Source organism: Acanthaster planci, linkage group LG20, assembly GCF_054643075.1.
Source record: "Acanthaster planci isolate LZ-2023a linkage group LG20, COTS_SCS, whole genome shotgun sequence".
In the NCBI taxonomy this organism is placed as follows: Eukaryota; Metazoa; Echinodermata; class Asteroidea; order Valvatida; family Acanthasteridae; genus Acanthaster; species Acanthaster planci.
Window position 1 is genome coordinate 11,451,183 of NC_141796.1, and position 21,659 is coordinate 11,472,841.

Below are 21,659 nucleotides of genomic sequence, written 5' to 3' on the forward strand. Positions count from 1 at the left end.
ACACTCATTAGAAACTAAGAAATTTGCACAGTTAAGTAATAAAGGACGCATTTGTAAAACAAGGTTTTTGGTGGTTACCTCACCTTATGAGCATGCAAGCCGTGAATTCCCCGGCCCCTACTTGGGATGACCTGTCTTCTTTTGTACCATTTTCATCAACAATCCCCTTAGCCAAATCGGATGAATCCGGTGATGAGTGGATCTTATGCATGTTGTCTACGTTCTTCCTACAAGCTGTATGTGCGAGTGTTGGTTCCAGCCTTCTTTACTGATTCAAATCATGGTGTACAGGGATCATCTGTAAAGAAAAATATAATTTTTTTAATTATTTTTTCTCAAGCCTGGGCTGCTATAATTAAAAGACTCTGGGACAGGATTTTACATTCCATCCTATTTTTATCTATCATAGCTTTCCAGACCTTCAAGCGGCTCTGTAAAATTTGGTGCAATCCTCACTAGTTGGACTCTACAACTATTCAGGTGCCAAAAACAGCAGTCCTCCAAAAGCTGGCTTCTCATGCAACCCTTTGTGTAAAAAGAAGATTTCCCGAGGAAGAAAAGCTGGGAAGAGGTTATCTGACCTTTGACCAATATGGACAATGCTTTTGCATTTGTACCAGCTTTACTGATGACAGTGAGCCTTACTTACAAATTTCAATGTATAAAATCTATATCTGGTTTCATGCACATTTCCAAGATAAGTATACTTCTTCAAAACCCACAAAATGTGGGCTTTTTATCAGTCTGAAGCAATCAAGACTACAGCAGATAATCAGAGAAATGCATCAAATTTCAAATTAAAATTTACATGTACGGATCACTTAATTCCCAAATTACTTTTGCTTTCCTGGGAAGTCTTTTTTTTAGGGTTGAGGAGCCATTTTGTGCAGGACTTGGGAAAAAAAGTTGAAATTACAAGAGTTCTATACATAGCCATCACTTTATTCCCTGTTGCAAACCTTATAAGACCGGTCTGGAAAATTAAGCGTTTTAAGTAAAATGCTTCACTCTTTCCATTGCTAAATGTGACTTTTTATGACATGATTTCTAAATGGCTAATTAACTACTGCAAGGGACAATTTGTGATGTCCAGAAATGGACTCTCACCCCTAACAAACGTCCTTGCCTACACAAAGTGAACGAGTCACAGTCGAAATTTAATTTCGTGCTAAAAAAGCTGGTGCTTCTAACCATAATTATTTCAGCTTACCCTCTCTACAACAGTAAATTATGCCACTTCCACCAATGGGGGTCAAAACTGCTCCATTCCGCTCAAAAAAAGCAGACTTGCTGGATGTCAAGATGGCGAGGAGAAACCCTCCTTCCACAACGCCCGCGAATTTATGAATGCGCGCGCCACCCCACGTGTTGATTTCATTGTTAAACAGTTACACTGGTCCCTGCATTCATACTTATTTGGAATTCACAGGCTGCCGCGGAAACCAGCCATACATTGCGCAGTTGAAATTCGATCAAGTGGGTTATCCTGTATGTAAAATAAAGACTGCCATTGGCCAGTACTTTCATTTATCTACTGATTTTTAATTTGTTGGATTATTACCCGCTGCTCTGAACAATACATTTTATAACGAGAAAATAATACGGCAATCTCAATTTTACACATGAAGGATTTACGTCTTATGAACAGCGCCCCCTGAGTGCAAGTCAAATTTTTTGCGGCTCCCATACCAGTGTTTTCAAAGAAAGGAAAGTATTTTTCACTTCATCAATCACTGGCCAGTTAATCCTAGACAAAGTAATTTATTCATCCTCGAAATATCCTGGATGGCAGTATACGATAAGGTTACTCTTATTTTTATTTAACCCTGGCAAACTGCAGTCATATTTGTCAATTTAACAAGGCTAGGCTCAAATAATTAACGAAAGGAAACTTACTAACATTTCACTTTTCTCAAAATCACTCAGAGATCATTTTTGAACAACTAGCCATGCATTTGGATCATTTTAAAGATATGCATATTTCATATTCAATGCAAATTCACGTGTCAAAATTTAAAAATGCACTGCCTTGCAAAATAATAAGATTTTGACAAAAATTCAACTGTTCTCAAATCACCTAAAATCAGTTTGAAACAAAAAGAGTGTACTTAGATCATATTTCTGACATCTAGATTTGAAATTCATTTACAATTCGAACGTCGAAATAAAAAAAATGCAGGGGGCAGCCTTGCAAACTAATTAAATTTTGACCAAAATTTAACTTTTCCCAAAATCACTCAAAAATCACTTTGAACAAAAAGGAATATATTTGGATCATCTTTAAGGCATCATGGTTTCAAATTTCGTACTCATTCTAAAGTTGAAATAACATAAATCAAAACTAACTTTTCTCAACATCACACAGAAATAAATTTTTGAACAAAAATAGTGCATTTGGATAAGCTGAAAGGCATTTCAATCTCAAATTTAATACAAAATCTAGGCCGAATTTTTTTAATGAAATACATGAGGTGCATAGCAAAATAAATAAATTCAGACCAAAATTCAACTTTTCTCTGAACCATATAGAAATAATATTGGAACACAAAGAAAAGTACTTGGATCATCTGTGAGACATCTAGATTTCAAATTTAATACAAATTCAAGAGTCTTTTGACTTCTGACCAAACTTTGCTCAAAATCACATAGAAATAATTTTCGCACAAAAAACTTGCAAGGCTTCTCTGAAGTATGATAAGCCTTCAAATAATTAATATTTCAAAAAGATTTCTTTCAAAATCGTTTCTGTCTATATGCTATGGAGGACAAGTGCTTTTCTAACAAATGGTAATGGTTCAAAACATATTCTCTACATAAATGTTTAAAAAATCCAGACTTCCAAAGAGGCCTCCAGTTTCTCAAGTAAGGAGAAACACGTGGTGCTGTTGAATTACTTTTCTCTTAAGTAATTTCATTTACTCCTTGCTTTTTCTTCTTTTGCAGATGCTGCATTGTAAAACAACTGAGCCGCTGTGATTAAAATGTCACTTTGAAGGAGGTCACAATTTCATTCCATTATACTGTCCAGTCTCAGTTTCTCAGTTGTAGGGTCACAGGGAAGCAAGCAGGTCAAAGTCTGCATGACCTTTGACACAGGGGTCATCATTTTCATATCTGCCCATATCATTAGTCAGAGCGTGATGCCTACAACTGGAGAGAGAGGGGTATCTGGTTGACTCAGAAATCCAATTTGCTTCGTCCACCAGTTGACCCACAACCCAGAGAGGGCGCTATTGCACTTGGTACTGGATCTTCCTGCGGCCTGCTGACCGTCTCTGATAACTCAGGAGGCAGATGTAACTTCTGTCAAAAAAATTACCATGTTAAATTCGATGGCTTTAAGACTTATTAGATTTTAACCCTAACACTCCTCAGTCCTCCAACAGGTGGAGGACTGAGGAAGGTTAGGGTTAAAGCAGGGATTTTTTTAAGGGGAGGGGAAGCAATTTCTCAGAGCTGGGAGGGAGCAAACGTCAAAATGGGTCAACTTGGAGGTGTCCTAAAGCAAACCGATCACTGTATATCATCCTCTGCTCTCTCTGATTTTTCCTTCTTTTTGCCTTTTTTCAATTTTATTTCTAAGGAGGAGGGACAGTTATAGATCATTTGCTCCTCCCCCTTCTGACAACCCTACTTCAGCGTGAAGTTTATTGAATTGTCCGTCGAAAAGAACAAGACATGAGCTATGAATCCCACCCGGAAGACCTCATGAAATACAGTCAACAAACCTCAATAGTCAGTTTCTTCCTCTTCAATTTAAAGGCTAGATCCGTGGTGTCAGGCATATGACCACTCAATGAGTTTAATCTTGGCAGTTGCTTGATATGAAATAATCCTAGGGAGTGAAAAATTGAAATAATTACATTTGCAGTACATAAATTATCCCCAATCCTTGGAATCTTTGACCAAGCAGATGTTGCCTCCCAAGTTTCAAATGAAGTCATGTTTGATTTACTCTGCTGTGGCTTAAAACTACACATCAGTCTATGAGAGTGGCTGCAGCCCCTTACAATACAGTCCTGTATAATTACAAGCCGAAGCCATTTAATTTGGACATATTCTCAACTGATCTATAGCACCTGCAGGGCACCCTAGAGTCTATGAATTTGTACCCCTCAAGCCCCAGACCTCTGAGTCTGTATCACTAAACAGTCATAAACCCCCTGGGTGGAACCTGTTACCTAAACACCCCCAAAAGCTGCTCCCCTGGGTGGAACCTGTTACCTAAACACCTCCAAAAGCTGCTCCCCTGGGTGGAACCTGTTACCTAAACACACCCCAAAATCTGTTCCCCTGGGTGGAACCTGTTACCTAAACACACCCCAAGATCTGTTCCCCTGGGTGGAGCCTGTTACCTAAACACACCCCTAGAGCTGTTGCCCTGGGCGGAACCTGTTACCTAAACACACCCCAAGAGCTGTTGCCCTGGGCGGAACCTGTTACCTAAACACACCCCAAGAGCTGTTGCCCTGGGTGGAACCTGTTACCTAACTAGAACCCCAAGAGCTGTTATCCTGGGTGGAACCTGTTACCTAAACAGAACCCCAAGAGCTGCTCCCCTAGGTCGAACCTGGTACCTAAATAAACCCTCAACCTCACCATGATACTCCTTGTACACAGGATTCTTTTCCTTGTCCGATCCAGCAAATGATTCCAATCTCACGGCCGTGTCACATAACCTCTCTACTCGCCTTATGACAGCTACATCCTAATGAAAGATCAAAATAAAGTACCTTTTAGATTGTATTTATCTATGATCTACTATGTAACAATTAAAGAGTGAAAACACTAAATTTGTGGCTATTTCCAGGTGTGACTGCAAACTCTTGGTCTCTCCATGCGACCACTTGAAAGCCTCCTTCAGAACAAGATCTTACTTACTGCAAATAAATGTGTTGGCATAGTGATGACGCATACTGCTAGAGAGTTGCGAAGCAAGGCACGGAGTGCATGAAGAAACTGGCAAAGTTCCACCCCCTGGCTGACAACCTGCTCCTCCCCCCATAAGGGTGATGCCAACGAGTGGATGGCAATTCTTAAGATATTTCTGTTGCTGGACTGAAAATGAATTAAAAACAAACAATGTGCAGGTTTGGAGTATTCAAACCATTCCTGACAACCAGCAGTATAGTAATACAATGTGCAGCCATCTTGAATTGAAAGCAAGGATAACTTTTTAAAGTTCAGAACCTGAAAGTAAAATTAACAGCCACAAAATAAAAGTTTGTAACAAATTAATGCCACTTTACCTTTCAACCAATTTAGAATTTGTAATAAATTGTAGCTTAATGTTAAAGCCACAAAAAATAAACTGAAAGTGAGGCTCAGTAGCCAAACTACTCTGCCACCACACCATTAATAGAGGGATCCCAATACGACTCTTTTAGCGTCGATCTGCACACTTCCGCGTTTGAAAACGAGGCTGTATGTGTCAGCTTCAATTCTTAATATGATCAGACGATTGAAATTAAGGAGTCAAGACACAAAATACATAGAGAGATGTTAAATTCAGACTTTTCAGGCTGCAAGAGTCTTTCAGGATGACTCCACACATCAAATCTAAAGAAAAAATAACGGCAATTTACCGCGAACTAATGTACCTGTCATGGTCATGTATTTGCATGTGAAGTGGCGTTACGTTTACGAACCGGATACTGCATGTACTGTGTCGACTCCGCAGGTGTACCCAACGAAGTTCAACACAGAGAGCCTTGGTTTCAGTGCTGATATGCGCAGACGGCGCTTATGTGAAATCCCTCTATAGCGTACATTGAATATGACAGATTCAGGGAACACAAGTAAAAATGGCTTTCCAGAGAATAAGGACTATTACAAGTTCACTTGTCATTCCCTTGTTATGTGTGTTGCTCGCACCCACCTGTTTGTGTAACAAACTAAAGCCTCCTTCAGTAATCTGCTGCTCAATGTGTTGAAATAACCTCAGGTAGGGTGAAACAGAACTGAGAAAGAAATCCAACCCATTTTACAAATCAAAGTGAATCACAATCACTATAGAGAGTAATCAATAAACAGAGTCAAACAGAATGTTTCAAGAACATCAACTTCAATTGAAAAGTTAATGTGCTAGATCAAAGCAATAGATAAACAAGCTAGGAGACTAACAGACAAGCCTTACCCAGATTCATCATTCATAGGTACACAATGACAGGAAATGCTGGATAATCTGTCACTTGGCATTGATTTACTGAGATCGTAGAAGTGGCCAAACCGATGTGTTGAAGGAGTAGACTAAAAGAAAAGGCATTGCAAGAATTAGATGAATGTTAAAAGCATGACTGGTCAATATGGCAACATTAAATTCAATTCTAATAGACAGGGAATACCTGCAGTGTCTGTCTATAGTCATTTGCTCTGTCTTACCTGGTGTTTAGGAAGATGTTCATACCGCCAGGCTATCTTCATTCTATCTTCAGAGCTTACAGCGCCCTCATTGTCTCTGATCGTTTCAGCCACCTTTTTCACAGGATCATCCTCTACAGGACACGGTAGATTCTGTAATAAGTCACACATATCACAAGGAACATCAACTGGGTTCAGTGCAACATTTGAAGCAAAACTGCATTCCCGTTACAGTCACAGACAAATATTTATCAAATCCTTAATAAATACCTTTAACATTTTCTGTGGTTTTTCATCTGCACTGGATAAGAACAAACTCTGACCAGTCATTACTCCTTCAGCTAGGAAATACCGTAACAACAGTGAAGCATAGTTACCATATGCGTCTTCCTCTACAAAGGGAAAAAAAGAAATGAAAGATGTATATTTCTGACCAAATGAATACAAAATATTTTCTCCAAAAAGTAAGATTAAGTAAAAGTAAGATTTTCAATCCAAACTCCAACAAGGAAGCTATGGCTTACCAATGAGAAGGGTGGTCCCAACAGCAATACCCCCTCCTGTGAAGGAAAAAATGAGTTGATAAGCCAAGTACTTAAAAAACAAGAAAACTGTAGTTTTAAACCAGACATTCATCAAAAGCAATACTTTAACCTAAGAAACTATTCGCATCAAAATCATGTCTAAAAGAATGACCAACACTTGGACTTGTGTGTCCAAAATACAATGGGCAACTGGCATGAGATGTACATGTACGGTAGGCCTACACACTACACATGCTGGGCCAACCTATATAATTGTGTACCAAAGAATTTTCCATTTTCTAACCCAAGCATGCCAAGTGCAAGAAATGGGCCAAATTTAAGATTGTTGAGGCTGTGTGGTGCATGGCAGTGAAAGAAGGTGGTTGTTACTTGAACAGTCACATATTCCCTTCATATTTTAGACAAAATCTTCTGATAACATTGTCCCTGTATCCTAGCTGGCCTAGGCAGCCAACCTGCTACTGAGTATGTTTGCTGACCCAGAACAGAAAAAAGTCTCTCCTTAACCATTTTTGGGAAAGAATTCCACATACGGACGCTAATTTTTTTCTTTGAAGTGACCTATTACAAAGCTATCTGAAAGCAATCTAATTGCATTTAATTGCTATCTGAAAGCAATTATATGTCCTAAAGTCAAATTTAGCAGTGAAAATATTGAGGTGTTTACTGAGAAAAATATTGTTTAGGCCATGAGAATGATAGTTTTAGCTTTGTGTCCACCACCCGCATGCTCCAAAACACCCCCGAATAAATTCGTTATTTACACAATTTTTTATTGTTTTCACAAAAAGGCTATCAAACAAACATTTCAAATCCCAAATCATTAAGCAGTAGTAAAAGGGTCTAAAAATACTTAGGTACCTAACCATACCTAGGCCTACCTATTACACAAACGATTAAATGCTCTGATAGATGCATACACTGTTCGCACTACTCTGTGTATGCACCATGCACGGCCACTATGCATGCTATGCATTACCATCTTGCTAAAAATAAATTTAAAAAAATAAATAATGAATAATGAATTATGAAAAAAGCCTAATGCTTTTCCCAAAATGTTCCAGACGCTAATCTAAACACTTTCATTTTCTTCATGCTCACGGCTTGATGAACATGACGAAGGGTGCCGGGTGTCAACCACTGATGTTTCCACCTAAAACATGTCATGCTCAAGCGAATTCTTTCTGCAAAAGGCATCCCTTACCAACAACAAAATCCAGTGAAGGAACCCCACTTGATACAAGTAATTGCCCATTCTGTAAAGATGGGCGGGTCCCAGGTATTTGCGTTACTTTCCCCCTTGTTTTCTTCTGGAAGCTTGTTGTAGTCACTCCCGGTCTCGCTGCACTGGGCGCCGCCATGTTGGTTACGAGGCAATAGAAAGGTTTCTTTTTAGCCAGAAGAAATATGGGTATAGCATATACCCATATGCGCAGAACCCGCATTCTGGGTTCCAGACTTCCAGTTAGTCATAAACTCGCTGCTAGTCAACGAAGTGATTCTGTGGCACTGCTGCGAAATAAGGGTATTCTGGGTGCTTTTTCTGTTCATTGTTTTCAAAAAAGCGTCATTTTAATGTCGATTATCCCAGGAGTGCTAAAAGACAATAAATACGTCAGCGTTGAAAACAAAACCCAGTGTTTTAAAGTGTGAATTGTGTATTTTTTATTGATGAAGTTTTCAACTACAATTTAAATCTCACATTTTCGTCTCATTTGTGGGGGTGGTGCTAGGAGCACACGGGCCACGGTACAGTTCAAGGGGCAATGTAACAGCAAATCATAGCTACAGCTTATGTAACTGACTAGCTGTTTTCATTTTAAGCTTCCCTGGTCGACAAAAGCCTACATCAGGGGCGGAGCCGGGATTTTCCAAAAGGGTTGGGGTGTGAGCCAGGATTTGCCAACGGGGGAGGGGGGTTGAACTAAACCAGCAATGGTAAAAATACCCCCGGCGCGAGCCAGGTAGTGCCAAGCCCGCAAGACGCCTTTCCATATTTGTTTTTGGCTTCGTTGCGTATGCGACGTGTTCATGCGTTTCACTTTCCACGGACACAAAAAACGACTCCATTAACATAACACACGTGTGCGTTGCGTTCAGCTGTCAAAATCGCCCCTGCAGCAGTTTTGACCAAAGGTTTTGACAGATGTGCAAGTGTTGACGCGCATATTTAAAGGCGACTTTATGACGTGGAAATTTTGGATTTTAAGTGTTCTGTGCACAATTCCAGGCAGGATGACCCCTCGTTTTTTTCTTCCCCCCTCTTTAATTTCTTCTTTCTTTATTTAAATTTTGGAGTGGGAGGGTGCGCCCCCATGGCCCGCTGGATTCGGCCCCTGTACGTGGTCGCTTGTGGCCTCAACGTGCCAAGTACCACCTCCAATCACACTTCAAGAATTAACTAGTTCGATTCATAAAATTAACGAATAATTATTAATTACATGACTCGTCATCCAAAAAATGTTTGCCTTGTGTACAAGTTAAATTTAGACAATTAGCTCCTCTTTTATTAGAGTCAATCTAACCGATCACTATATAGAGAGCTGAAGTACACAAAGACAAATGTTATATTCACAAATGTTATGATTTATACATGAACTCGTAGTTATCAACTTATCAACAATGATACCTATGAGTGACTTTAACTTCTGCAATCGAGAACTGAGGTTTCTTAAAGGCACCAGGGAATAGAAATATTTTTATAAATTTTACTAAAACCCTTTAAATTGCATCTTTGGGTTTCAATTAACCTCATTTTCAATTTGTGTTGTGCAATTTTAACCCATATTTTGATACTTTTTTGTTTTATGCCAATACATATTTGCATATTCATGAGCAGAGCTATGATGTCATCCAAAGCACTGCAATGTTGCACTGATTTGTGCACAGATATTTCTAGATTTTTTTAACCACTGCTATGACAGATTTTATTTTCTTTGGCAATTTATTGCTGTGTAAATATACGGCAATAATCAAGCAAAAATCCTTTTCACAGAAATGTTCCCAGAGAGCAAATTTGGGATTCACACTTTGCACATGAAAACATGCAACCTGAATCATGTCTTCCTGGATTTAAATCAAAGCAAAGGCGCCCTCACTTGTCCAGAAATGCTTGGTCAATTTTTAATGTTTAGAAAAGTGCATTGTTCAGTTCACGTAACTCAAACAAGATGTCAAACAGTCTTCATACATGGAAGAAGAGTACAGAGATACACAAAAAATGATTCTAAGAAAAATTCATTTCCTTGTTCCTTTAAACTTAAATGCAGACTTACCGGGAAATTTGGCAGGATTTGCACTGTGTTAAGGGTAACATGAAATAACACGGATACTGTGAAACAACTTACATAAAACTCTCTTTATCTCCGATACATGTACGTCACAGGGGTGGATCAAGGATTTTCCAAAAGGGGGCGTGATCCAGAATTTCTAAAGGGGGAGGTGAAACTAAAGTAGCAATGGTAAAATGCCTGCGAGCGCGTAGCGTAAGTTGTTAAACGAAATCGTTGGAATTAGAATTTTTAAAACTTGTTTTCAATTTCTGACTAAAAAGGTGCTAATAAAAGTGAATAAATGAGCTTGACTGCAGTGTGAGGACTTGGCTTGACTGAGGACTGTGTTTGACTGAGGACTGAACTTGACTGAGGACTGAGCTTGACTGAGGCTTGAGGAGAATGGACGCTGCTAATTCTCGAGGCGAACGTTTAAGAACGGACAGGTTTACATGCTTATTCCCTAAATAATTTTTTAAAAATGATAAATTGTACAGTGCTGGTGATCTTACACCAGAAAGAATGAGCGACGCTGTCCCTGGTACTGGGGAATAAAAAATGACGAAGCGTCTTGCCTGACGAGTTAATGGTGGGCTATAAAGGTTAGTGGCTATCGTTCTGTTGGAAAATGAACTACAGTTGTGTTGAAACCTGTACATGCGCATGCTGGCAATATATATACTACTGTTAATTACGGTTGAAGGCGCATGACCAGGACCCCGCCTATATATCTTGAGGATCCAAAGGACAATTGATGAAGTTTTCAGGGTACCGAAGGTTAAAAACGCGCCAAATTAATGCGCTGCCGTAACTTTCTTATGACCTCTTTGCAGTCCTTGCGAAAGCGCTTGTTACACATACCATAGACAAACACGTTGACCACACTGTTGAGGTACATGATATCGCGGAGAACGATCAGTGCGGCAATTGCATTTGCGTAGTGGGAGGACTTAAGGAAGTCTACGTACAAGTTGCCCTGCAGAGCGTAGATTTTGATGCACAGGTTGGGCAGCCACAAGACGAAGAGGAAGAAGGTAGTTATGAAAAGCATCTTGGTGATTCGGGATTGGGCAAGGCTGGGACGGCGAGGTCTACCAAGCGATGGCTGGGCCGAAGGGTGGTGAGGACCGACATCTTCCTTTATACTCTCTGTTGGATTCTGCAAGCTTACCCGTGTACCAATGATCCGAAGTTGTTTCTTGGTGTTCAAGGGAGCTTTACTTCTTCTGCCGACGAATGATTGCTGGGATGGGTAAGCCCAAGCATTGCAGATGTCAGATTTGGATTCTTCAGAGCAGCTGGGTCTGGCAGAATTACTCTGACTGACTTCAGAAGTGTAGGCAAGTGAAGTAACAACACTGTGCTGCCCTTGCTTAAAGCTTGTACCAGTGGCGATCTGTTGGGTTGAAGAATTAGGTTCAGGCTCTACGATGACTTGGTGTTTGCGGATAAAGACAAACACAGCACTGTAGAGGATGGTGACTGTGATGAGCGATGTGATGTAGAGAGTGATTGGGAGTAACTTGAAGAATGCGCGAGTGAATATGTCTATGTCTGCGTGATGCAGTTCCAGACCTTCTTGTATTTTGTTGACAGCTTCGGGTATGATTCCTACAAACCCGGCTATGAAGCATGCACCAGCCGTAACCTTAGCTCGTCTGAGAGTCATTACGCGATGGCGCGAACGGCAAACGGCATCAAAGCGATCGACAGCGATAGCCATGATCAGTAAGGCTGTGGTGTACAGAAAGCCAGTACTCAAGAAATAGACAACACTTTCAGCGTCGTATTCAAGGTACTGCGACACCGACGCTATGTTTATAGCGTCTGCCAATTTCAGCAGACAGATCATAACATCGGCTGTAGCAAGAGCTGCAACTAAAACATAAGTGGTTGTTCGGATCCTTCTGGAAGAGCAGACTCCAAGGATCATTACGTTTCCTGGTACGCCCAGGCAAAAAGTGGTCAGCCATAACGTAAACTCGGCCCAACGCGATACCTCAAGCTTCTCGATAAATGGCCAAGTTACGGTTGATCCGTTGGTAGCATTCATCATGACACTTATTGGACTAAGGTTCTCTGTTGAAGATTAAATTTCTGAGACCGAAGCTTATGCTGTGTTGTGGGGAAAACTACACCTTTTTTCAGAATGATCTTTTGTCAGACGTCTTTGACGAACACGAATTTACCTGTTCTGGGATGATTGCTTATAAATGATAAATTTCTGTTTCTTCGGTACAGTGTGGCCAGGCCACACCCACTCACAAGGTGTTATCTTGGAAAGTGATGTATGCAGCCAATGGGAGGCAGTTGCAGTACGTGCGCGCGCGTGTGACGCAGTATGTATGCGTCACACGGCCGTGATTTGATTGTTAAGACTAAGCATGCTGTGTGCCCCCGGGCTTTACGACGATTGTCTGCTTCATTTTGTCGGTTGAAACAGATTGACCTCAGTCCACGATGGGACACCTATCGGCATCGATTCGAAAACATGTTGTTAGAAACTGTTCCTTCACAAGAGAAAAATAACAACTTGTGATATTGCCCTATAATTAGAAAGCAAGTTTTCTTGTAAAGAGATGCACGACTCCGCGTTGATGGCATTGTTTCGATAATGATTTTGCGGCGCTATCCCTCAATTTCCCCTCGGGCAATTCGCAAAGCAAGCCGAGATCCCTTTGCCTACAAATTATTTTGATGGAAAATACACAATTAAGCACTACTTGAAGAAAAACAACTCCACGGTACCATTCTGAGAAGATAATGGCCAATCACCGAACATACCTCAAGCACGCTGCTCATGTTTGCGGAGCTGGATGGGGCAATGGGGGTTCCAAGCGCCTCAAAGCACAAACAGGAAGACTGACGACCACCTTCCAGTCTTGTCGAGAGACTGGCATTTTTGGCATTGGCGTCATGTTTGTTAACTGGATAGGGCTAGACTACCAATGAATTGAAGAAAAGGGCAGTTCCGAGGAAATTTAGTGTTTTCCACCACCTTTCCTCCTTCGCCCCCCCCCCTTCTAACTTCTACAGTCCTTTTCTCCAATTTTAGAAGGGAAAAGTTCAGAAATCGACAGACGAAACAGGCCGTATCGACATTCCCCTAATTTGCATTTGTTCTGTATTTTTTTTAGACGTAATCAACTTATAGCCAGGAATAGATGTGACAGATAACAGCAAAACGTTTGCTGTTGGACCAGAGTCCTGGAAAACTGAATCCGTTCCATTGGGGCAGTCGATGGGGAAATTCATTCGACGAGCACATTCGACGAGCATAGCCAGCTCAACGTATCACAGTAATCTTCTTTAGGTGGTGTTGACATCGACTTTATGCGAACGGAGACATGGACCAAAGACGCTGTTTGTACCTGTATGCCTGCCATACTTAATGATAATAAAAACAATAGTAGTAATAAAGAATAAGAATAATAATAATGAAACACTTATGCGCAGATATACAAATACACTCAACTGCGCATGACAATACCCATCACGAGCTGCAGTAATTAAGTGTTGGAAAAGGCTTCCTGTATAGATGAGTTTTTAGAACAATCGTGAGTGCGTCAACGGACTTGGCATTTCTTACACAAAAGGGCAGGTTGTTCCAAAGCCTAGGAGCTGGACAAACAAATGAGTATCCAAGAGTAGCCTTAGTTCTATGATAGGGATGGCTAAGGATCAACCTGCCGTGTGAACTGCAAAGACTGTACATAAGTACCTGGGATTTAGTGGCCAGTAATTCAGAGATGTAACCTGATGCTAAGCCATGCACAGCCTTATATGTAATCAAAGGTATTAACTGCAAAATGATCTGAGACAAGAGAATCTGACCATGGTTTACCAATTAAAATATCGTCTAACTGACGAGATATAATCACATCAAGTGTGCGACCACGTATATAAGTACAAAAGTTAACATGTTGAGTACAACCAAAGACCCAAATAAGTTTCTGAACTACACTGACTCAGAATTTTCATTATCATTAATATGAACGTTAAAATCTCCTCTAATTACAACCGGCGTTATACACAGCAAATTCTGACATAAATGAAGAAAATGAAACACGATGGCTGTCAGAATACGGGGTCGGTATATGTTAAAGGATTTCAAAATGGATGTTTTAATGATACAACATATTCAGCAAATTCACATAAATCCTTTTCCCGAGCAGCAGTCTCAGTGACATTCAAACAATCTCGCAAGGGTTTCCCCACCTGCAGATCTTGACTGGTGAACTAGATAACGTGGATGCTGCCATGATCGTCTTGTTCCCTGTAGACCCACAGGCAATGGTAAAACAACTTCACATGCTGATAGAAGGGAACAGACAATTTTCCTTCCAGCCTCAGTTTGGTCACATTACTTTGAATGATAGAAAGGAAAGATGGCTGCCCGCATGACAGAGGGCTCCAGCCGCAGTGCGTCTATAACTAGGTTCATTCAGAGGCCTATAATAAACAAGGGGAAGGAAGTTCACTTGGAACCACGCAGATCAGGAAGAGTGTACAAACAACACTCTGATGGTCGATTGGGGCAAAGGCAAAAACTTGAAAGATGGTGTCATCGATGGTGACGCCGAATACGATGTAAGAACCACACATCTCGTAAAATTTCAAGTACCCCTAAGCACAGTTCGGAAATATCGGTGGCTTTCTTCCCCAACTTCTCCAATTAAGATCACAGAGCTTTCAAGTTGTCAGGCTTAACGATGGTATGCGGTTCTAGATTGCCAAAGCACGTCTCTCCTAGCAAGCTGTGCCCATCTTGCGGGTACGTGGGACACGAGTGTAGGCCTATAGGAAAAACCTTCTTTGTGGAGATTGAATGGACAGCTGCTGGACGGTCGAGGAGCGCACTGACTCGCCCACCACAGCAAGGAGCAAAGCGCTTGTTGGCCACGCACCTGCCATGCTATTCTCCTCTTACGACACCTTCCAGAGGTCCCTGACGTTGTCATTGAGAAACATCATGGGCTAGGATTCTTGACGACCTCATGCTTGTGTTTGAGGGCGGGCTTCTGGGATTTCGTGAAAGGCACGGAATAGATGTATGCCAACGTGTAGCCGACCAGAAGGCTGGTTGATTCTCCTAGGTTTACCTTGAATTCGCATCACAGATCGTGAGTGATTCACGTGAAAAACATTCAACTCCAACACTGATGACTGTATTAAGACCCGTTCATACAACAGGCGAGTGTAAAAGCGAAGCGATCTCGACCACAAAAAATTGACATCAGAATTTCTTTCGAGTTGAAACGTGTTCAACTTTTAGGAATTCGCACTGCGAAGATTTGATCTGCCCTCACACATTAGCGTTTGTTTCGCTTTTGCGCCAAGTATAAACCAGGCTACCTTTAGGAAACAGCACTTTAAATCAAAAGTCGTGTTTATTTTATAAAATTCCATGCACTAATTGTAATAGATTATATATAAGCTATTTCTCCGACATCAAATCTTGTTACGGACGTCTTTGGACGATACTTCACTACCATTAACAAATTCAAACGCTTTCAAATTGATACGCTGATATTTTTAAAGGTAATTTGGCAAGTTTTCTCTTTTGCATGTAACCTCCCAAAAAGCACCTGACAGATATCAGATTATATATATTAAAGATAGATAGATATCAGAATATATTATACCTGACAGATATCAGAGACTTCATGACATGGTACTAATGGACTCAATATTAGCTACTTTCATCTGCCGAACTTCAATAGAGAATCTTTTTTTAGCTTTAAACCAAACACAACAGCAATGAAGCAACAGTTTCCAAATATTCCACACATTTTTCTTCGAACGTTTGTAGCCATGTCAGATCGTGCTCTAAGAAAACTATTTCTTGGTCTTAAACAAAGAAAAAATAAGAAAAGAAAACTCACAAAACTACCCATTTCTGTCAGGGCACTCTACGTCTATTGTATTTCTGTATTCATAAGCCAAAACAAATGCATTTCAGTCAACAAGTAGTACCACGAACATTTTATGGGACCAGTGCAGTGACATCATGGAAAGGACAGTCACTTTATGATGGTCGTGTCACAGCTTACACGAGGCAACTGGAAGATGATAATGCAATTAATACAATCCGCACCCTCTCATCATGGTTGGATGGTAAATGTCAGAGAAGGGAAACAGTCAGGCGAAGTGATAGAACTGCGTGTAATTATCCATAGCAGGTTTTTCAACCTTTGGGCCTTTCCCTGTGGCTCTTACTTGGTTTATAAGTGAGGGCGCACACATCACGGGGGGCCAAAAGATCCGCGAAGATTGAACCAACAAGACGCGCGAAATGCAAGTACCTTGCTCTTGAAACCATCTAGCGTTCAGCACTGACTAGTTTGGACTTCAGTCGTCTTTGGTAAACTAGATCAGTATCTCATTGATTAGAACGTCTGATAGGATCTTCAGACAGCGCTCGAGACACCAACAGTGCCATAAACCCTCTCTCCGTGCACCTTTCACATGAAGAGAAGCAAAGGTTGAGTTGGTATGCTGACAGAAGATGAGGTCTATACTAGTGCAGGTTTCCATGGCACAACAGATTACTGGACTGCGTTAATTGGTAAGTATTCAATTTAACTTAATAATGATTTTGCACTTACAGTTATTATTTCATTCATCGACCAATTTTCTTTTCGAATAAGGCAACGGATGCCTGAGTCTAAAGTAGCTAAATTCTATTAGAAATACACAATTTCCATGAAAATACTACTGTGTTGTATCTTGTTTAGTTTGACGAAAGAGTCCTGCTACACAGAAACTAGATGCATGACGTATGCTGTGCTATGAGTAAAGTCTTTGATAACATGGAACATTCGCAGATGCTTGAATAATGAGAAGAGAATGTCCCTCTCTTTTTGTTAGTTTACTTCATAAGTAGAATAAAATCATTCGGTGTTTCAAAAAGTCAGGGTCATTCGAGAACAAAGCACACGCCACACTGACCGGGCAGACCTTATGCTGATATTGCTGTTCCACAGCCACTCCCTGTTGAATTAACAAACCGGCTTACTGTAGATTAATGCCATTGTCCTTGATTCTTTCTTTCGCTTAGTTAATGGTCATAAACAATTTATATATGACGCTGAAATAACTTACTCTACACTCAATGATAAAGCAGATATTTCAAAATACAAATGCAGAAGGCGTACCCAGTGGGGACCTTAACAACGGTGAAGAGCATGGTCAATATAAACATTCTCTTTCATCTTATCTCTCAGGGGAAATAGTGTAAAGAGGTTCATTTCTTCGAGCGCAGATGGGCTCCGAGGTATAATATATCGAAACGGAGTAGTTTGCTTTTAATATTGCACCTGCTAGAAATATCTGAACGATCAGATACAAGGACAAGGTGTTACCAAGGGGAATCGTCGCGGAGCTAAATTTACCATCGTTTCTCATCCAATCACCTCTTATGTCCACTATACCCACAGAGTACAGTCTAACGCATTGTTTCTTCATGTTGCACTTCGAGGTAGATTTGTATCATAAAGAGCTAAGGAGGCAAAATGTTATCCTGATAGCATTGCATATACCCAACGTGAAAATCAAAATGGGGCCCACGTGTGTTTTTTATAATGTCTTATTTAGGATCTCGCGCGTTGCAGTCACAGTCCACAATACCTATTGTGCTAATTCGGTAGAAAGTGTTCGCCTCGTTACGGCAACAGATTCTTTGGAAATCACAGAATGAAGTACATGAAATGCATGTAGACAATGCCCAACTCACTCATTGGTTTTGTTTGCTTGCTTGTTTAGTTTGTACCACTTTGTGCAGGTCTTTCTGCAACTAACTCAAGATGAGCTATCGGTTTTTCACAGCTGGTTTGAATTTTTAGATATTGAGTCACGGCAACGTGAATCGAAGACGAACAAGATGGATCTAAGTCTTTTATAGTCAAGACGGGGTATGATCATGTTCTTAATTGCTTCATAAAATACCACCCACAACCCTGGAAAATGGATAACTAAAACATCTGTGTCGTGTAAGTGATTTTATGAAAAGCATATTTACCCTTGATGATGGACAAATTTGTACAAGTTGAAGTCTGGACCGTGTTACAGCTCGTAATGTTTGCAAACAAATTAACGGCCAATTACAACCCATTAAGAGCGGGCGGAGAGAAACGAGTACCATTCCCATGCCAGTGCTAATTATCGCTGCCTCGTTGATCATGTTCTCCACTTAACTTTCACCTTGTAGTTGTTAATTCCTACTGTTTTGGATTCTTAACGTGAATGGTTGTGTGTTCCGTATCATCATGAGCCGTGTGGATATGAGAAATGATAGGCAATAAGCGTAGACAATATAAATCGAAAAAAAGCGTTATTTGACATAAGGTAACAGCAATTTAAATCTGACGAAACGGATAAAGACGTGAAGATTTTCAAGTCCACAGTTAAGTGCGTATATATTTCTGTGAGGCCCCGAACGCTATAGGCTATCAACTGCTCTCGATAAGCAGAAGGTCATGGGTTCGAGCCCCACCACATCAGCTGAGGAACTTTCTCTGGCAGAAAAGCTGATTAACGCCCCCCTCCCAAAAAATCAGCTTTTAAAATGCTAGTTATAGCGAAATATATGCGAAACAAAAAGCTTCCCTCACACGTTTATACACAAGAAATGAGCTTAATCGTGTCAAAGACTCATTTTTAGTTTTTACATTTTCTATAAGGGATATTTAGTCATTGGTTTATTTATTTGATAAAACAGACAGATGGCAGCCAGAGAGCTGAATTATCGTCATTACAAAAATGAAATAGAAACAAAATTGAATACAAATACATAGGCCTAATGTAATTATTACAACCTAAAACAGATAGTTATATTTAAAGTGAAACCAGTTAAAGAGAATAACAACAAGTACAAAGCAGCTGGGGGCAAGTAAAAATGTATACAAAGGAATCCCTCATGAAGAATTCTGTAGATTTGTTATATCTTTCAGTTCGACATTTGGGGATGACTTAAGTAGACGCATTACTAGGCCGCAAATTTATGCAGATTCATGAGTCATGAAAATTCCCACCTTGCCTGCAGTTCAGCTGATTAATTGTAACTTCTATTTCAACACATATCTCATTCCCAGTATTGGTCATATCAGGCCGATTATTTTGTTAAACTGCCTTCCGAAGGCCACTTTATTTAGTCTCTGGTTCTGCGTTCTATTCGGGAAAAAATTACACTTTCACATTCGGACAGATCAACCTTAGCGACTGACTTTTGACCAATCATGCTTGGCGAGACGACAGGTTCTTTAAGTTGGCCCAGAAGCTTTACTAAGAAATCGAACGCCCGACTTAAACTGAACATCTGCCAGAAAGGGTCATTTTTAATAAAGTTAACTGACGGGAATTTAACGTAGATGACCAGTACAATGTTCCAATACCTTAGGGCTGCGTCTGAAGTCTGCATTGGTACCAGTACGACATATTCTCCTTTGTAGGGCTTGGAATCGGCCATATAGCCGAATAAATTCACGGTAGAGCAGTACCTGAATCGACTTTCCCATGGTCTCGGACTCAGTCCGCTGCATATTCGTATCTTTTCACGTTTTCATTACCTACAGCCTCAAGTGATGGGTTTCTATGTATATGAAGACGAGGCAAATAAAAAACGGCTTATAAGAAAGGCAATTAAACTCGGACAAAACACGCACTGAGGTATATTTGTGCGCCCCATTAAGCCTGATCCATTTTGCTTCAGAAAAGACAAAAATAAAACCATAGTTTAGGTGTAATCACCGAATATTTAATATAAAAACGTCTACAGCTCTTTATGGATGACTCTGTAAGCAATGACGACTTGTGTGGTCAAATCAACCACTCTGAATCACCAACTAAACAAGTTAATTTGGCTTGTAACCTTTACTTTACATGCTCAGATATCGTTTTTCTTGTGGGGGAGGGGTTAACTCATCTTCACTTTGGTTTACTTTTGACTCTATGAAATGACCATTCCCCGTGCGTCTATATTCGTAAAACTAATGATTCTGGACAATCAACGAGCTGACATTACATCACATAGGAGGAAACTTTCAAAGTGATTTTCGTCAGTAAAATGTCATGAATGTTTGCTATCTTGATATGTGTTTTTCCCTGTAATGTTTAGCGGAAGCAAACAAGTCCAAATGAAAAGCAATTATTGGTGAAGGCAGCGTGGCGTGAACGTGACTACTCCGTGTTCTCACACACGAGTCAGACGACCCCGACTTGGTGTTTAATTTCCGACTACTTAACGATCAATTAATGACTCCAACGAACTAATTTTTACCTGGATAGCCCAGCCTCGCAGGGGAAGTAGAAATGCAGGAAGGTATTATTTTCCACGACTTGACCTTAAGGAGGACAATTATAAACCTTAAAATTTACAAAATTTAAAACTACTGAGACTCAACGCCCACTATAACCTTCTCTCCCTCGACTTCATATCAGATCAAAGAGAAGATTCGGTCAATATCCTTGTACATGACTGTTTCCTCTGATTCGATTTTCAAGTTGCTCCAAACGCCTCAAAATAACGTTATTTCACATTATCTTCTCACAAAAGAATTCTGACGTACAGGTAACTTCCATAAATAAATAAAATACAAAAAGGACATCATATATTCAGTAAATTTCTCACCTAGAGAGTCAAATCTAACCCAGCCACTTATTGTCATTCCTGAACCCCTACCTTCCAAAAATGTTATTGTGTTTTCCTGTAAAAATTGGCAACTATTCAACTTTAACAGGCTGCAAAGCACGACATTTTTATATTAAATTAAGAAACCATTTCTGGAAGGATTTCAACTTTTCATTGAATTGAAATATCTTTTTCGTTGGCAGACACATGAGGCTATTAACGACACGAACTACACGTTAATCATTAAAGAACTGCTCCGCATCAAGTACAGTCAATAAACAGCTTTGACACAGCACCAAGGTAATTAAAGTCTACGGCCCTACGACAAGTTGCATCGGTGACCACAACTTCGTTGTTTCTACGAAAAGAAGGACGTTTCCTTAAGGTTTTCATGTCTTCAGTGGGTCGCACAACCATGAGGCAAGCTACTTGACACAATTGCTGACGTATTAACGACCAGAGGTCATCGTTCAAGAGCAACAAACAGGGGAGCTCCGCCTTTTAATTGATCGATTTCAACCATCTTGATCCAACGGATCACTTGGCTTACACTTGACCCGAATAGGCCAAAGCTAATCTAGTAAGAAGTGGAACAAGTGCCGGTGATTGGTCATTCAGTTGCTTCTCTCCTTTGCCTCTGACTCAAATTTTAGCTGAAAAGGAGCATCATATAATGCGAGAGCAGAATCACCGAACACCGATCGAAATCGACGCAAATTGCGAGTGACGCTCAGGATTCGGTTTACGTGTACAAACGGACCAATCGATACCATCTTTGCGGAAATGCCAACATGTCATAGTCAAAGAATCGATATATTAAAGTAAAAAAAAAACCTGGGAAGATCGAACACTGTA

General features: G+C 40.3%; 2 protein-coding genes across 3 annotated transcripts; both read right to left on the reverse strand.

Annotated features, from left to right (window-relative positions):
* Positions 1 to 355: 355 nt before the first annotated feature.
* LOC110987366 (elongator complex protein 4-like) lies at positions 356 to 8,482 on the reverse strand. 2 transcript variants are annotated; one of them, XM_022250053.2, is made up of 10 exons: positions 8,110 to 8,482; positions 6,885 to 6,920; positions 6,631 to 6,752; positions 6,382 to 6,513; positions 6,137 to 6,249; positions 5,879 to 5,960; positions 4,882 to 5,058; positions 4,600 to 4,708; positions 3,729 to 3,835; positions 356 to 3,303 (listed from the first exon to the last, which is right to left on the reverse strand). In XM_022250053.2, exons 1-10 carry the CDS (start codon positions 8,348 to 8,350, stop codon positions 3,178 to 3,180), a joined length of 1,245 nt encoding a protein of 414 aa, XP_022105745.2. In that variant the 5' UTR covers positions 8,351 to 8,482; the 3' UTR covers positions 356 to 3,177. The 2 variants fall into 2 exon arrangements, with proteins under 2 accessions (XP_022105745.2, XP_086986462.1); XM_087130336.1 differs by lacking the exons at positions 356 to 3,303; positions 3,729 to 3,835 and adding an exon at positions 3,842 to 4,436 and having other exon boundaries at positions 4,526 to 4,708.
* A 168-nt stretch (positions 8,483 to 8,650) lies between these two features.
* LOC110987342 (uncharacterized) lies at positions 8,651 to 15,808 on the reverse strand. Its single transcript, XM_087130335.1, has one exon. It carries the CDS (start codon positions 12,231 to 12,233, stop codon positions 10,956 to 10,958), a length of 1,278 nt encoding a protein of 425 aa, XP_086986461.1. The 5' UTR covers positions 12,234 to 15,808; the 3' UTR covers positions 8,651 to 10,955.
* Between the last annotated feature and the right edge of the window lie 5,851 nt (positions 15,809 to 21,659).

What these genes read in the sequence shown, in the direction of transcription:
- LOC110987366 (XM_022250053.2), bottom strand. Translation starts at nt 8,350, where the DNA reads ATGCGGGTTCTGCGCATATGGGTATATGCTATACCCATATTTCTTCTG. An exon ending in TGGGACCACCCTTCTCATTG is followed by an intron (nt 6,753 to 6,884) that starts GTAAGCCATAGC and finishes TTCCCTTTGTAG; the next exon opens with AGGAAGACGCATATGGTAAC. An exon ending in CCTATGAATGATGAATCTGG is followed by an intron (nt 5,961 to 6,136) that starts GTAAGGCTTGTC and finishes TTTCTTTCTCAG; the next exon opens with TTCTGTTTCACCCTACCTGA.
- LOC110987342 (XM_087130335.1), bottom strand. Translation starts at nt 12,233, where the DNA reads ATGATGAATGCTACCAACGGATCAACCGTAACTTGGCCATTTATCGAG.